The sequence below is a fragment of the Microcaecilia unicolor genome, chromosome 6, assembly GCF_901765095.1.
Source record: "Microcaecilia unicolor chromosome 6, aMicUni1.1, whole genome shotgun sequence".
Taxonomy (NCBI): Eukaryota; Metazoa; Chordata; class Amphibia; order Gymnophiona; family Siphonopidae; genus Microcaecilia; species Microcaecilia unicolor.
The window spans coordinates 75257749-75276095 of record NC_044036.1 but is presented as its reverse complement, the minus strand read 5'-3'; the positions used below and the strand labels follow the sequence as shown (position 1 = coordinate 75276095).

At 42.4% G+C, this 18347-nt stretch overlaps 1 protein-coding gene across 1 annotated transcript in view; it reads right to left on the bottom strand.

The window, feature by feature from the left end:
- Positions 1 to 17960, bottom strand: part of SLC44A3 (solute carrier family 44 member 3) — a 125076-nt gene extending 107116 nt beyond the window's left edge. Inside the window, exon 1 of the mRNA XM_030205940.1 lies at positions 17671 to 17960. Coding sequence (XP_030061800.1) covers positions 17671 to 17694 — 24 coding nt within the window. The 5' untranslated portion in view covers positions 17695 to 17960. The remainder of the gene's footprint in view (positions 1 to 17670) is intronic.
- Positions 17961 to 18347: the final 387 nt, after the last annotated feature.

Here is an 18347-nt window from a genome sequence, read left to right as displayed (position 1 = left end):
AGTAAGCTTAAGTAGATCAGACTGATATCAGCTCAGCCCCTGATGGACCAATCAGGAGTAATTCTAAGCATTCCCCTGTCTGACTAGCAGAATTCTAACAGAGGCCTAGATGCACAAAACTCTAACGACCGTTGCATGCATTATAGGCCTTTTTCTGAAGCCACTAGCAGATAACGAAAACGGAATGCAAACCAGAAACTACCATTGAAATGTGGACAATTCGCTATGCACTAACCATACCGACGATTCTAACGAATCATTTAATGTGACAAATTTAGCGAGCTCTCAGACCTGTCGTTCAGGCCTGAGCTGTCATCTCCCCGCTCCCTCCTGCACCTTAAAAATGCAAGCTGGCATGTAAAAAAAAAAAAAGTTATATAAAACGCAAACCGTTAGTTCCCCACTTCCCCCTGCACTAACCAAAACAAACAAACAAAAAAAATTCAAATAGATCGGGAGGGGGCAAAGGCGCTCGTCAGGAGCGTCCTGTATGGGCGCCCTTGCCCCCCCCCCCCCGAGATCGCCGCTGTTCCCTGCTTCAGCCAGTGTAATAAAAACAAATCTCCAAATTTTCTCATCCCCGGTCCCCCTCCCTTCCTGTGTTTCCTGTCCCTTGCTCCAGGGCTCCACCTCCCGCCATCCCCCGCCTCCGTGCCCCACCCCCTGGGATCGTCGCCGCCGCTCCCACCCTCCACCGGACCCCCCCTCCACATTACCGTCCCGTGCAGTGCCTCTCACCTGTATGCGAAGGTGCTGCACGGGATAAAACATCTGATCGCCAATTGCTTCACCCTTCTCCGACGTTCCTGGGCCCGCCCTCCTCTACGTAGGTAACTTACGTCAATGGAGGGCGGGCCCAGGAACAACGTCGGAGAAGGGAGAAGCAATTGGCGATCAGATGTTTTATCCCGTGCAGCACCTTCGCATACAGGTGAGAGGCACTGCACGGGACGGTAATGTGGAGGGGGGTCCGGTGGAGGGTGGGGGCGACGATCCCAGGGGGTGGGGCACGGGGGCGGAGGCGGAAGATGGCGGGAGGTGGAGCCCTGGAGCAAGGGACAGGAAACACAGGAAGGGAGGGGGACTGGGGATGAGAAAATTTGGAGATTTGTTTTTATTAAAACCGGCTGAAGCGGGGAACAGCGGCGATCTCGGGGGGGGGGGGGGGGGGGGGGGGGAGCAAGGGCGCCCAAACAGGACGCTCCTGACGAGCGCCTTTGCCCCCTCCCGATCTATTTGGATTTTTTTAATGTTTTGGTTAGTGCAGGGGGAAGTGGGGAGCCACATGTTTGTGTTGTGGTTTTTTTTTTGGACGTTTGTGGCATGCGCAGAGCAGCCAGCATAACGCTTGGCTGCTCTGCGCATGATTTAGGGGCCGATTACGACGGGGATTACGATTCAGTGATACATTGTACTTCTGGATACCGCAACGAACATGTTTGACCTGTTTTTTTGGTGCATGCTTCGGTTTTTCAAAATTGTTAAGGACTTTAACGATTTAGATTTTGTTACGTTTGTTTGATGCATCTGGGCCAGAATCACAACAGTCGGGAAGAGGTGTCACTTCAAACTCTGCTGTCTGAACTACTACAAGTGAAAGATCTAATCAAAGAGAATGCTGAAACACTGTCAGAGCTTAAGGAGGAAATTACTATTATAAAACAGCAGCAGGTATCCCATTCACTCTGTACTGAGCAGTCAGAAAACCATTTGACTGCATATGCTGCTCAACTGTCAGACATTCCAAAGCTGACATGGAGATTACAACGTCTTGACAGAGACTTAGAAGACTAAACAATAGATTCAGGAGAAATAACATCAAAATACTGGGCTTGCCTGAAAAATGTGAAGGTCAAGATCTCTTTCAGTTTTTGTCTTCCTGGATACCCAGTCCTTCACGCCACGCCACCCTTGGAGTTTGAAAGAGTACACAGAACACCATCATTTCTCATTGAAGGTGCTAGGAGACCGCGCCTGATAGTGGCAAGACTGTTGCGTTATCAGCATGCATTTCAGATCCTACAATTAACAAAAGTTAAATCTCCACTGAAGTATAAGGGTCATTCAGTTATTATCGTAGTAGATCTTCATAAACAAACCATTGATAGAAGAAAACGATTTCTGGAAATGAAAGCACATCTAAAAAGTATCGGTGCAAGATATGGGCTTTTTTCCCCTGCAACAATGAAAGTTACAATTAACAATGTCACTAAATCTTTTGAAGATCCGGATGCATTGTTAAACTATCTTGATCAGCAGGGTTACTTGCCTATGGATGTTTCAGCAAAGAAATCAGAATCTGTCTCTTGAAGTTATTGGAACTGAGTTGCAGAGTATATTGTTTGGTTCTTTACTCTTACTGATTTGATATATGGGTAGTGTGCTTGTTTTCTAATGTGATCTGGACATTAAAATATTTCTTCTTTAAGATTAATATTATACCTTATTACTTTTACCTTATGGGAAGCTGTTGTTCTCTCTCTTTGGCTGTAAGTTCAGCTTGTATTGGCTCATACAAAATTGCTTATTGCTGTCTGTGCAGCTGTTTACATGTTTTTCTGTTACTGTGCACATGCAGTTATTGTCAATTATTGTTAGGCTGAGTCTTGTGTTTTATATTTGTCTATATATGACTTCTCTCAATTGCTCAGATACAGATGGATTTGCAATGACACTACAATGTTTAAGAAACAAGCTAAAGGATTGATTGAAAAGTTCAAAACTAGAGGATACCCAGAAAAGGTGGTGAAGCCGGCTTACACACGAGCTAAATACAACCATCGAGACCAGTTATTAACAAAGAAAAAGGAGACGACTACAGATAACACTGTACAGACTTGTGTGATGCGATACACGCAGGATAGTGGAAAAATAATAAAAATATTAAGGAAGCACTGGAAAATAATTCCATAATCACCAGTTAAGGATTGCGTATACCAGACATCAAAATTTAAGAGAGCTGTTACAAGAAAAAATGCCCATGCAGCAGGAAACTCAAACACCCGGACATAAAGAATGTGGGAAATGTAAATACAGGACTATTACAGGACTATTACATCCAGTTGACAAATTCTCTTGGCTCAAACCCTCATTGTCTCTTTGCCACACTGAACTCTCTCCTCAAAGTGCCTTCACCTCCAACCCCCCACCCCCTTCACTTTCCCCCCAGACTCTGGCTGAGTTCTTTCATGATAAGGTTCACAAGATTAAACTTGAATTCTCAACCAGGTCACCTCCACCTCTCCTTCCCTTAGTCCATTCTCTCAACCCTCCAACCCCTGCCTCATTTTCTTCCTTTTCTGAAATCACTGAAGAGGAAACTACACATCTTCTTTCCTCCTCGAAACTAACTACCTGTTCCTCTGATCCTATTCCCACCAATCTACTTAACACTATCTCTCCTACTGTCATCCCATTTATCTGCCATATCCTCAATCTTTCACTGTCCACTGCGACTGTTCCTGATGCCTTCAAACATGACATAGTCACATCACTCCTTAAAAAACCTTCATTGGACCCTACCTGTCCTTCCAACTATCACCCCATCTCCCTCCTCCCTTTCCTATCCAAGATACTTGAACGTGCTGTTCACCGCCGTTGCCTTGACTTTCTTTCATCTCAAGCTATTCTTGATCCACTTCAATCTGGCTTCCATCCCCTTCATTTAACTTGCTAAAGTCTCCAATGATCTGTTCCTGGCCAGATCCAAAGGTCTTTATTCTATCCTCATCCTTCTCGATCTATCTGCTGCTTTTGACAATGTTGATCACAGCCTACTCCTTGATACACTGTCCTCACCTGGATTTCAGGGCTCTGTTCTTTCCTGGTTTTGTTCTTATCTCTCCCAGCGTACCTTTAGTGTATACTCTAGTGGATCCTCTTCTACTTCTATCCTACTGTCAGTTGGTGTACCTCAGGGATCTGTCCTGGGACCTCTTCTTTTCTCCATCTATACTTCTTCCCTTGGTACTCTGATCTCATCCCATGGTTTTCAGTATCATATTTACGCTGATGACTCCCAGATCTACCTCTCCACAACAGAAATCTCAGCCGAAATCCAGGCCAAAGTATCAGCCTGCCTGTCTGACATTGCTGCCTGGATGTCTCAGCGCCATCTGAAACTAAACATGACCAAGACTGAGCTTCTTATCTTTCCCCCTAAACCAACCTCTCCTCCTCCCCCATTCTCTATTTCTGTGGATAACACTCCCATCCTTCCGGTCTCATCAGCTCGTAACCTTGGGGTCATCTTCGACTCCTCCCTCTCCTTCTCTGCACATATTCAACAGACTGCTAAAACCTGTCGTTTCTTTCTCTATAATATCAGCAAAATTCGCCCTTTCCTTTCTGAGCACACTACCAGAACCCTCATCCATCCTTGTATGTGTCCAGGGAGGGGTTATTTCCATTGGGCTTAGCACCCTTAATAATTCTGAAAAGTTGGCTCCTATGCATCTCATCCTCACTTTAATATTCCCTTATCTCTTGTTTGTCCTGTTTGTCTGTCCTAATTAGATTGTAAGCTCTGTCGAGCAGGGACTGCCTCTTCATGTTCAAGTGTACAGCGCTGCGTACGTCTAGTAGCGCTATAGAAATGATAAGTAGTAGTAGTAGTAAATACTGCACCATGATGGTAAATGAAAACGAGTTCGTGAATCTGCGGGATGGTAAGAAATATCAGCTACTGTTCGCCATGGACTGTGAGACAAACCATGTGGTATACATTTTGAAGTGTTCATGTCCTAAAATCTATGTAGGAAAGACTAGAAGATCCTTAAAGTTACGAATGAGTGATCACAAACATAACTTGAAATTCAAACGAGTAGAGGCTCCTATAGTACAACATAGTATAGAAAAAGGACACGATTTCAACAATTATAAATGCACAGTAATAGACCACATACTAGTGTCCATACGTGGAAGAGATAGGGACAAAAAATTCGTACAAAAAGTACAGAAATGGATATGCAGACTGGGGGCATTAACTCCAGAGGGATTAAATAGCCAAGTAGAATGGAAAGCTTTTTTGTGAAAGTTTAGAAAATGACGTAAGTCCACTCTGGAGGTTCCTTTAACTCCAGACCTCAAGGTGATTGGTTGGCGGAGTTGGCGTCCTAGGGGTTTAAAAACAGCTGACAGGCGCCATTTTTTCAAAACCGCTAAGCAGAAAAAGAGCGGAAATAGAAAGAGGTATGGCTGAAATCTACAAGACACAGTGAGTACAACAGAGGAAAACACACAGCGTAATAATTCATTTTCTTCATTGCGTTTTGTTTTCAGGGCAGTAACATACAGAGCTTCAGCTCCTTAAGAAGCGAACGTGAAACAGCTCGCTCGCTGTAGAGCGAACCTACTTGAAAAAGCCCAGCTAACAAGATAAGTGTGACAACTAGCATAACAATATAAGTTTCGAAAGCGGGTTAACAACTAGAGGAGTTTTTGACTAATGAGGATTCCCGCATAGCCCGCACTGGGAATAGACCAAGCGGCAGAGCGGAGTGGTGTTGCTAAAAAATGTAATTTAAGCAGCACTAGGGATCTGAAGTCTTTTCACCTCTTTAAGCAGAGACTGTGACATAATAGAGTTTGCAATAGAGATATTGGATGTTTGAATTCTTATAGCAAACACAGGGTTATTTGAATCTATATATGACTGAGCATTGTATTTATTTAAATCACAATTCTCCTGGTTTTTTTTTTGTTCCTAGTCAATACTATTTAGTTAATTTATAATGACAGTCATATTACTTTTCTCTCAATAAATATTAAGGGCTTAAATAACCCTTTCAAAAGACACAAATTCTGGACTTATATTGTTAAATTGCCACCAGATGTTCTTTTTATCCAGGAAACTCATCTTAATTCCAGTTCTATGCGATTGCTTTCACATTCTAAATATACTCTCGGTTCTTGTTCTCCTGCAACGGGGAAAAAAATGGTACTGCCATTTTTAAAAAAATCTTCTTTACCTTTTTCTATTATCTCCTATAATTCAGATATGGAAGGGAGATGGTCTCATATTGTAACATAGATTGGTACAAAGCAATTTTTCTTTGGTTGCATTTATGCTCCAACTAGTGATGATCCACAGTTTTTTAAATCCATTGCCAATACCTTGGTTAATTATTCTCATCTTCCAATTTTAATTGGGGGGGGGGGGGGGAGACTTTAACCTAACTTTAAATCCCTTGATCAAGAGGAAATCTACTTGTTTGGCTCCTTCATCTAAAAGCAGGTCAGTTCTTCTAAAGATTATGGAAGATTTAAATTTATGTGACATCTGTAGATTGCTAAATCCAAGTGCCAAAGGCTATACCTTTTATTCTGTTTCACACAGGTCCTTTTCAAGGATTGATATGTTTTTGGTGTCTAGTAGAACTCTCTCAGATGCATCAATTTCAGAAATTTTGCAAATGATCATTTCAGATCATGCACCTATATGTTTGACATTAACAAATTCAGGCCCAGACCAGCCTCCCTTAATATGGAGATTTAATGCAAAGTTACTTAATGAAAGTAGATAGACTATTGTAAAAGGTATTGAAGAGTTTTGTTCTTTTAATAAAATAGAAGATACTATTTTGTGTAATTGGTGGGATGCTTTGAAGGCATATATATGAGGGATTATTATAAATTTTACTGCAACATGGTATAAAATGCAGAAAACTGAATTAATTTAGAAAAAAAAATTATATCTTTAGAGCTTCAATATGCCTCTAATTCAAAATTTACTGTTTTCCAAACATTGTGTAAGCTTCGTTTAGTTTATAATTCTATATTAAGTAAAATTTCGCCTCACCAAATGGCTATTTTTGGTGCTAAATACTACTTGGAAAATAATAAGATGGGTTGCTTATTGGCTAACTTGTTAAAAGTTAAAAAGAGTAAAACTAGGGTTATCTCTCTTAAGGATACAGGGAGTAACTCTGTAATCACAGATGATGTGCATATTCTGAAGTTATTTCAAGATTTTTATAAAAAAAAGTTGTATACTGCAGAACTTTCTGTTTCAGATCAGATCATTAGAGAGTTATTACAAGATTTGTCTCTCCCTAAATTGTCTCAAAAACAAGTTCAATTATTAGATTCTCCATTCACAATAAAAGAGATCGAGCAAGCCATTAAATCTCTACCTTTAAATAAATCACCTGGACCAGATGGCTTTTCTGCCGAGTAGTATAAATTTTTTGTAGCAGAATTGTCTCCTTTATTATTAGAGGTATTTTCTGGTATCTTAAAGAACCATTTTGTTAATGGATCATTTACCAAAGCAAAAATTATTGTTTTGCCTAAACCAGGTAGAGATGTAACTTTAGTATCTAATTATAGACCAATATCGTTAATCAATTTAGATAGTAAAATTTATGCTAAGTTGCTTAGATTGTCTAAAGTATTGCCAGATATCATTCACCCTGACCAATGTGGTTTTATGATGAACAGATCCACAAGTGATAACGCAAGGTTATTTTGCAATATTCTTCCTGTAGCTAATCAGCATACAGATAAGCTAGTTGCTCTTATTCTAGATGCGGAAAAAGCATTTGATAGAGTTGAATGGAGGTATTTGTTCCTAGTAATGGAGTACTTTGGATTTGGAACTCCATTTATAGATATGGTGAAACTATTATAGCAACATCCTAAAACAAGTATTTTTGTTAATAATAAATTAACATCTTTTTTTGCTGTGCCTAGAGGAACTAGGCAGGGATGTCCCCTGTCTCCACTGTTGTTTAATACAGCCACAGAACCTTTAGCAACAGCTATTAGGAGGGATCCAAACATAAAAGTCTTTCAAATTGTCACAACTGTCAGGAATAATAAGCCCTTGAGCCAAAGCCGGAGCTTTGGCAGACAAATCACCTGGGTTGGCACAGGCAGGAATCAGAATAGGCTGGACTAGGGTAAACTAACAGACTAAACAAGGCAGGACAGAGGTAACTAAACACAATGGGCAACACAAGAACTGGATCCAGACGAGGCAAGAAAAAGAAGGCAAAGGGCCAGAACTGGAACCCAGATAGGACAAGGCAAGACTCAGAACTGGATTAAAACTGGGACTGGGACCCAGAAACGCAAGACAAGGCAAAACACGGAAGTAGATTAAAACTGGGTCCAGAAAAGGGCAAGACAAGGACAAGGCAAGGACTGGATCCGGACAGGACTAGACTGAAAGAGACAAGACAAAGAGCAACTAGACAGGCAAGACATGATAGGAGCTAGGCAACAAGAATAACAGAAGCAAGACAATAAACAAGGCAGGAACAGGATTCTGGATTCTCGAACAAGCTTGGCTGGAAAGGGCTTGGATGGAACAGGCTTCAGGATTCTCAAACAGGCTTGGCTGGAACAGGATTCAGGATTTTCAAACAGGATTCAGGATTCTCGAACAAGCTTGTCTGGAACAGGATTCTGGAATGGGCTTGGCTGGAACAGGCTTCAGGATTTTCAAACAAGCTTGGCTGGAACAGGATTCAGGATTCTCAAACAGGCTTGGCTGAAACAGGATTCAGGATTCTCAAACAGGCTTGGCTTGAACCAGATTTTGGAACGGGCTTGGCTGGAACTGGATTCTGGAATGGCCTTGGCTTGACTGGAACAGGATTCTGGAACAGGCTTGACTTGGCTAGAATAGGATACTGAAAGGGACTTGGCTTAGCAGGAAACTGGGACAGAACTAGCTCAAACACAGAGCAGGAGCAGAACCTGGCTCAAACACACACAGGAATAGAACTTGGCAGAAACAGAGCACAAGCGCCAGGAAGCAAACATGGCAGGTAAAGGATTAAGCAGACTATGGGAAGACGAACAAAGAAGCAATGTGCTTACCAGCACCCACAGCTGGATAGCAATGAAGTAATCAGGTATGATGCTGGCTTCTACAGACTCAGAATAAACAGACAAGAACCACACACACAGGAAACAGAACAGGGAATACAGAAACAGAGGTTGGCTTAAACACAGAGCTTAACTATAGCAAGAGTCAAAAGCTTGGCTAGACTAAAAGCAGGAACCAAGGGTAGAATCAAACAGATACAGGGCAGGGTGTGGCTCTACAGCCAGGCTTTTAGGAAACAAGATTCAAAAGCAAACTCACAGGAACAAATGAAAGCATTGAAACACAAAACTCAGAAACACAGCACAGACCTTCAGGAGTAAAACACTCAGGAACAAAGCCAAGCATGGATAAAATCTAAACAGGTAACACAAGATTAAGAGACCTCTTGCAAAGGCCCAACATGATAGTTCCCAGGTGCTTATAAAGGGCTTGCTGATGATGTCACAAGTAGGAAATGAAGAAGCAGGGAGACCAAAGCGAGGCTTGGCTAACAGGAAGAAGAATAGAGAAAAGGCAGACTGGAGAGGTCACAGAGCCAGACACAGAGAAACAGTAGGTCTGAACATAAGGGCACGGCCACAACCGTGACACAAATAGGCACCAGTATTATTAAATTATCTCTATATGCTGATTATTTACTTCTATATACTAGTATTCCTTCAATACCATATATTTTGTCTTTGATATCTTCCTTCTCAATTATATCAGGATATAAGATAAACTGGGGTAAATCAGAATGTCTCCCATTGCATGATGATGTAACAGTTCAAGAATTGAACTCTTTTCCATTTAAAACACAAATTTCATTTATAAAATATTTGGGTATATATTTAGGTAGATCTATTTATGATACCATCAACAGAAATATTGATTTAATTACAAAATCAATTAAGATGTCCATTCTAAAATTGTCTCCTTTGTCTTTAAGTTGGCTTAAGCATCATTTTTACCAAAATATATAATCTGGAAGTCCATTTGCATTCCATTCTTTCTTTCAGACGATAAATTATTGTTTGACTTTCTTATAACTGTTGCTTTAAAATTAATTATATCACATTAGAAAGATAACTCTCAAGTGACTTTGGTGGAACTGGATCTTATTCTTCAGTGGGACATTTTGCTGGTCTTAAGAAGTGGAAAACTCTGGATTTTTATTTATCTTGTAATGCTTAGTTATATAGTGTTGGGTTGTATACAGGACTCAGTGTTAGTTGCGGTATAGTGTTTTGTTTGTTTTGTATAGTTGTAAAATTTAATAAAAATAAAATTAAAAAAAAAAAGAACCTTATTGCCTGTGCCCGAGCAGGAGGGAATTCCTGAGGAGGGATTTTCTCCTGAATTTGTGCATCAGATATATAGAGCTGTCCTGCTACAGAAGTCAACTCCTACTTCAGCTCTCCTATCTGAAGTTTCAGGACAGCTTCAGTCCTTACTCAAACAGCCTTGGGTCTCCTGGAGTTTAGAAGATGACCTGGCATCAGATACAGATCCTGACATGCTTTTCCTGGAAGAGGATAGTGCTAGGGGGATGCAGAATTTTCAGAGGACCTAACATCTGTGGATCCACTTGCAGAAGCGCGCCTTCCTGGAGAAGATCCCTCAGTGATGAGGATTTTCCATAAAGAAGATTTGCAGGACCTCATGTCCTTGGTATTTTCTACCTTAAATTTTGAGGAGGAATCCGAGACTGTACAAGAATGTAAAGTGGATCTTCTTGTCAAAGCCATTAGAAAGGCTGGCAAGACCTTTCCTATGCATCAGGATATCAGAGATATCATCCAAGCACAGTGGGATATACCTGATGCTCCATTTTCATCTTTCTAGATCTATGGTTCGTCTTTATCCTGTTCCAGATCAGGACAGATCTCTGCTCAAGCCTCCAGCGGTTGATGCAGTAGTCTCCGCAGCTACAAAACAGAATACAATGCGGTTGACCACCTTGAGATCCAAGATCAGACAGAAGGATCCTTCTTTCTTTGGGACAACAAAATAAATGGAATAACGACCCGTTCTGAGTGTAGAACCAGACAGACGGCCTCCAATGAGAGAAGCTGTAGCGTCTTTTCACCTACACCTACAGCACTTCATAAATTGAAACTATTTAGTAAATATCAGTGAAATAATGGTGGGAGAATGAAGACAAATCAAATAATACAATTCTATTGCAAGACAAACCATACCACAATGCTCTTTAGGAAGAAAGAGAATCTCAACCCCACACTGGGAACTGGGGAAGTCTCTGAACGAGGCATCACAGGGAGTGCAGAATGGTAACATACAAGGTAGGGAGGCCTCAATGAGGGCGGCAAACCACAAGGACTGCTGGAAAGCAGTGTATGTGGCTGAGTCTTTGGGTATAATTTATTTTCTTTTCCCCATGCTAGTCATATATTTATTTCACTCTATATATACCTGCATATTCTTATTACTAAGTACATAAGTAATGCCATACTGGGAAAAGACCAAGGGTCCATCGAGCCCAGCATCTTGTCCATGACAGCGGCCAATCCAGGCCAAGGGCACCTGGCAAGCTTCCCAAACGTACAAACATTCTATACATGTTATTCCTGGGATTTTGGATTTTTCCAAGTCCGTTTAGTAGCGGTTTATGGACTTGTCCTTTAGGAAACCGTCCAACCCCTTTTTAAACTCTGCTAAGCTAACCGCCTTCACCACATTTTCCGGCAATGAATTCCAGAGTTTAATTACACGTTGGGTGAAGAAAAATTTTCTCCGATTTGTTTTACATTTACTACACTGTAGTTTCATCGCATGCCCCCTAGTCCTAGTATTTTTGGAAAGTGTGAACAGACGCTTCACATCCACCTATTCCACTCCACTCATTATTTTATACACCTCTATCATGTCTCCCCTCAGCCGTCTCTTCTCCAAGCTGAATAGCCCTAGCCTCCTTAGTCTTTCTTCATAGGGAAGTCGTCCCATCCCCGCTATCATTTTAGTTGCCCTTCACTGCACCTTTTCCAATTCTACTATATCTTTCTTGAGATGCGGTGACCAGAATTGAACACAATACTCAAGGTGCGGTCGCACCATGGAGCGATACAACGGCATTATAACATCCTCACACCTGTTTTCCATACCTTTCCTAATAATACCCAACATTCTATTCCCTTTCCTAGCCGCAGCAGCACACTGAGCAGAAGGTTTCAGCATGTTATCGACGACGACACCCAGATCCCTTTCTTGGTCCTTAACTCCTAACGTGGAACCTTGCATGACGTAGCTATAATTCGGGTTCTTTTTTCCCCACATGCATCACCTTGCACTTGCTCACATTAAACGTCATCTGCCATTTAGCCGCCCAGTCTCGTAAGGTCCTCTTGTAATTTTTCACAATCCTGTCGCGAGTTAACGACTTTGAATAACTTTGTGTCATCAGCAAATTTAATTACCTCGCTAGTTACTCCCATCTCTAAATCATTTATAAATATATTAAAAAGCAGCGGTCCTAGCACAGACCCCTGAGGAACCCCACTAACTACCCTTCTCCACTATACTGAGCAGTATATTCATCTTTCTATATATTTGCCATCATAATGGATCTCCAAGTTTGTTTTTTTCTCATTTGTAGATAGTGAAGATAACTTTGTATGTGTCATATAGGTGAGGAAATGGCCATCCATGCAGAGGTTGACTGAATTTTGATTTCGTTTTTTTTTTTTTTTATTACATTTGTACCCTGCGCTTTCCCACTCATGGCAGGCTCAATGCGGCAGGCAATGGAGGGTTAAGTGACTTGCCCAGAGTCACAAGGAGCTGCCTGTGCCGGGAATTGAACTCAGTTCCTCAGGACCAAAGTCCACCACCCTAACCACTAGGCCACTCCTCCACTGAAACTGGCTCAAAATCTAGGTTCAGGTTTCAGCCAAAATGCCAGAGAATTTTCAGCTGAAACCAACCCCCCCGCCCCCCACTGCACACAGCCTTCATTCCTCCTCCCCCCGCTGCCACACACAGTCTTCCTTCCCCCTCCTAGATCAACCTATCAGTCAGCTTCTTCCTCCCCTGGGCCTACTTCAGGTGCCCTGGTGGTCTAGTGGCCTAACCTGGGCAAGAGTGATTCACAGTTACTCTTACTCTGGCTGTCTCTGCCACAAACTTCAGCAGCTGTCTTGCAAGACTGATGCTGAAAGTCTCGGTGGCCATCTTGGGATTGGAACCAGTATAGGCAGTAGCAATTTATAGTTGCTCCTACCTATATCGGCTCCAATCTCATGATGGCCGCTGTGATCTTCAGTGTCAGTCTGCGATACTGCTGCTGAAGGTCTCAGCAGCCACTTGGACGGCGAAGATGGGCAGGGTGAGAGTAATTGTGAATTGTTTTTGCTCCAATTAGGCCACTAGACCACTAGGGACCTAAGGGAGGTCTGGGGGTGGGGGGAGCTGCCTGATGGATGGCTGTGGGAGGGGAAAGGTGTTTTTGCATGCAGTGGCAGGAGACTGTATACAGTGGTGGGCAGGGCTTGGTCGGTTTCGCTTTTGGCTTCATTTTCTGCCAAAACTGAGTGGCTGTGGATTTGGTGCGGGCAGAAACCGAAGATCCTGGGTTCAATTGGGTTTTACATACATGACCACCTATTTAAAAACTACACTAGTATGTTATAAAGGGCTCTGTGTATATACAGCGTCAGTGAAGAAACATACATAACTGGTGCCATGCACAACAGAAAAGCCCGTTTTACAAAGGAAGACATTCAAAAAAAGGTTTATGTGTAGAACTAGCGCTAAATGTAAGACATGATTTTGCAACTTATATAAAGTGGTGGATTTTTACATCTACACCTCCATGAGGAAATGATTAGGGACCATCCTCGAACTCAAGAAGTTTGCAAAGAGAAATGATTTTGAATACAGATGAGCACAGTTCCCCACCTCAAGCACACCCCCAAATTCAATATCCAAATGAGAAGTTAATCAGGGTTTCTGTGTAACACAAAGAACGTGCAAGTGTAAATGTAAAAGCGGATAGGCAAAAGTACTGCTGTATAAAATTATTGCCATTGCATAATATGGCCATACACCAGGGCTCGACAAATCCTGGCCAAAAGATTTTTGTTCTCTATTCACAGCGCTGCCTGACACGGCTTTCCTGGTTCTTCACAGCAATTGGGCTCTCCACATACTTGAGCTGCGCTGTGCAGGAACTTTGGGAAGTCTCGTGGGACTACAAGAGGGGGAGGGGCATGAGAGTAAGTGAGTGAAGGGGAATGAGCCAGTGACTGGATGAAGGCTGGAGGGGAGAGGCATGAGAGAGAGACTGGATTAAGGCTGGAGGGTGGGGGGCATGAGAGAGACTGGGTGAAGACTGGAGAGAGGCATGAGAGAGAGAGAGAGAGAGAGAGAGAGAGAGACACTGATGGGGACCCAGGCCATGGTGATATGTGAAACAAAGAGGCAGCTTTCTCTTTGCTTCACCTATCAAGGCAGCGCTGTCACACAGCTGACAGCAAGCTTTAGGAAGGGAGACTGTTGGGTCTTCCAGGCCCTAATGCTCAGAAGCAAACACAGGCACTACAGGCCATTAGAATCACACACGCGCCCGTGTTTGCCAGCGACCATGCTTAGAGGCCCCCACTGTGGGGAATAACAAGCGCAACAAGCATGCAAATACATCCAGATGAGCTGATTCCCTTTTCTCCCCAATGATCAGCTGACAGCGTGTTAAACAAGGGAACTCTTGCCACTGAAAACCCTAAGCCAGCGCCAAGGTCTGTCTGCTGGGAAGAATAGGGAAGGCAGCAAAAGGTGCCCAAACCAAACAAATCTTTTATCCTGCAGATGGCACAGAAATAAACAGTGCTTAATCATTCTGTGATAGGTATTCTATTTTATGCCCCGATGCTCAAGAAGCACAAACAGTGCCACATCATCTTGTCTCCTGCATTTGTTTTATTTTCTTCCATCCCAGGTCGGCACCTCTTCCTTCTCCTCCTCTCTGGCGCGCTAGGCATGTGCTAAAGAGCTGTGTTTGACACACAACTCTTAAGCGCATGTGCCAGACACCATTCTCCCCTTTACTTCCTAATGCTCGAAGCTAATAGCGACATATCATTTGCATACTATTAGCGTTGAGAATTAGGAAGTAATTCCTCGGTGCTGTTGTGGTGGTATTTTGTGGCACTGTTTTGTACTGCGCCGAAGTTTTGAACATCTGGGCCCCAGTGACTTGCAAAGGCATCTTGAGGAACTGAGTTACTAAAGTTTCTTTGTCCAGGGACACAGAATACTACTACTACTTAACATTTCTAAAGCGCTACTAGGGTTACGCAGCGCTGTACAATTTAACATGGAAGGACATAATAGGAAATAGGAAGGATAGAATAGGAAAAGAGCCTTTAGTAAATCAGTTTCTGAAAGAGCTACTACTGATCTGGCAGGGAATTCCCATCCCTCTTCCCTCTCCACCCCCCCCCCCTCAAGGAAAAAATAAAATTCACTGTGGACAATGTTGGAGGGGTAGGGAAGGAGAAGTGAGAGAGGTCTCAGGTGCTGTGTCTTAAGTTTTGGGGCAGGCTCCTACTGTTCTGTCCTCCAACAGCCTTGCACTAGTTCGTAATGTGATCCTAAAATGTGTTTAATGCCTTTACTGTTATTCTCATGTCTAAGGACTTTCATGGTTGCAGTTCTCACTGCAAGGTTACGGGAGCAATGCATTGTGTGTAATGTAGTTTGCAGGTAAACACAGCCAAACTTGCCTATTTGTATAAGAACTGTTGCCATTAGTTTGGGTCTCTGCCTAGACCTCCTCTCTTTCTCAGCCAAGCTTGGCCCCTTTGTCTAACTGCTGTCATTTCCTGATCATTCTTACTAACTCTGTCCTGAGAGGTCAGCTAGGCATGACCTTTCCCTCCAATCAAGGGCCATCCTCTTGGACCACCCTTGCCACCCTATGGCAGGCTCTGTCCTGATTGGTCTTTAAGCTTATTTCCGATCTGAGGAAGAAGGGCGACCTTCGAAAGCTAATCAAGAAATGTATTAAGTTATGTCCAATAAAAAAGGTATCATCTTATTTTCTTTTCCATGTTTTATTTTGTTTGATTTCTATTGATAACCTTTAAGAGTGGACTAACACGGCTACCACACCTCTCTACTGGGCAGAAATTAAGAATTTTCTCCTGATAACAGATTTGACTTTTCATATTATGTTTAAATCAATAAATCTGTGTAATCTCAGATTAATAGCAATCTTGTTTACTAGATATCATTTTAGCCATTACTGTACAAATTATTTTTTTCTTATTGGAAAAATGCATCGTTAGTAAAATAACACCTTTTGGTGGCATACAATTCTCATGGTTCATGGATTTGAATGCAAAGCTGCTGAATGTACTAACAGATACAAATCTGTTGATAACATTTGGTCACAGATTGCCTCCTTTCAAAATATACTTGACAATCCATAGGCAACCCTATTAGGTCATTTACTTTTATAACTATAATCAAGGGTCAGCCTGATTACTTGGTATTTAATAAAGACTTAAATTTTTCCTCTTCCTGAGGTTTCTACCCATTGATGGAGTGTGTTAGATTGTAGCTGGCCTTCAATAGTTTATTATTTAATTCTTATTTGTATCTCATTTGTGCTAATCTGCTCTTGATATTTTGTTTATGGTATTGTAAACCTTGACTGTTCTTTTATTTATTGTAGCCACATTGAACTTGAGTATGTTCAGGATAATGTGGGATATAAATTTTTTTCTCATGTAATTCTATACAGGTACTGTTTTGACTGAAATGCATGCATGCATGATATAATCAATCCCTCATCTCAATGTATTGTCTATTGTATATATATTAATATTGAAAGGTTATGTTCCCTATTGTTTGACATTGTTATTTCTTAAAATGTAAAAAATATATACTAACAGTATGTGAACTAAAATAAAAAGGTCTCAATGAAAATGCATGAGAAAATTTTGCTCATACATATTAAATACACATATCCTGAAAAGTTGACTATTTATGTCCCAAGGACTGGGTTGAAAACTCCTGCCATTTAGACAGAAGGTGCACAACCTGGAAGGGCTCTCCTCTACGATTCTACCAGCTCTGGTTTTCAGAGCACTCAAAATAGGTAATTTCTGAATCAAAGCTACAGAAATGCATCTCACGGAAAATCGCTGCAAATATCCCCAAGTGATAGCAGTAGAAATAGGAAGTCCTCAGGTGAAACACGAGTTCAAAATGCGTGCTACACCCTACGCAAAACTTTTTTTCTCGTGTCGTTTTGCAATAATAAGGATCCCACTGGCTGTTTAGATCTTGCACATACTATGGCACTAAAACGCTGGGCACAAGTCCAGCTCAGTGCGTCCTGAACTACCATGATCCCTGGCAAGAAAGTTGTGAAGCTTATATAAGGTTCGTTTATCATCGAGCTAAGCCTGACTGGCTACAGTGAGTGATATGATACACTACCTTCGCCTGAGCACAAATGTGATTTTAGAAAAGTTTCTACCACAAAGAAGAACAATCAAGGAAACGCGTTTAAAAACAAACAAACACACAAACCCCCACCGCTTCTGATTCGTTCTTTCATTCTGTTTTCTGCCGTAGCTGCCAGTGCCTACCGTTCCTTTCTATGGAATTTTTACCACCAGTCTCTGAGGGGAGGGATATTAAGGGAGAGCCCTGGCCTACTTTTCTTTACTTTCTTATGGATTCTGGATCATTGACCTTCACAACCGGAGCCTGAGGGGAAAGGGCCGCCGCAGATAGCGCGAGCTCCAGGTTCCAACCCCCTAGGCGCGCGCATGAAGTGAGAAAAGAGCTCACGAGCCAAAAGCGCGGCGATATCAAGGACGTCACCTTACCCGATACTCTCCCCAGCAAGCCATCCTCCCACCAGAGAGAGCGCCAGCTTTTCTCGTCCCAGGCCACTAGCTTCTGGAGCAGGGAACAAAAAAAGTCATTCCACGCCACACGAGACATTGAGCGCCCAAGGTGGCGCCCGCGGCTCTGAAAGGTCGCGGGTAGGTGCAGAGAGCCTCGAGCGAAGGAGGGCGCGGTCAGTCCCCAGAACAGCACGCGGCGCACCTGTCTAGACCCCTAGGAGGCGCGAGCTGCAGGTCACACAGCTGCGCTGCAGCCTGCAGACAGAGCTTGAAAGGCAGTGCTGGCTCTTTACTCTCCGCCCTGCTGTTATAAGTTTTGTGCGAGCTCTTCAAGTTAGTTAATACATAGTAAATAGTTGAACACAAACGGTGCCTTAGGCTAACAAGTGTTTCAACATGTCAAATTTTGGAACGAGTAAGGTAGCTCGTTCATAGCACGTGTACAGTTTAGCTCAGTTTAATGTGCTTGAAATTACTTGTGAAAAGACTTGAAATGGAGTGTAACCCTGAGTCTTATTAGTGGGTGGAAGAAGGGGAAAGTTGGCAGGTTTTGGATGGGGGAGGGGGGCGAGCTGGGAGTTGGGTTCTGGTTATTATGTGTTCTTCATTGTATTTGATTATTACCCATTCCTGTTTTCTACCATTCTTGGAACTTT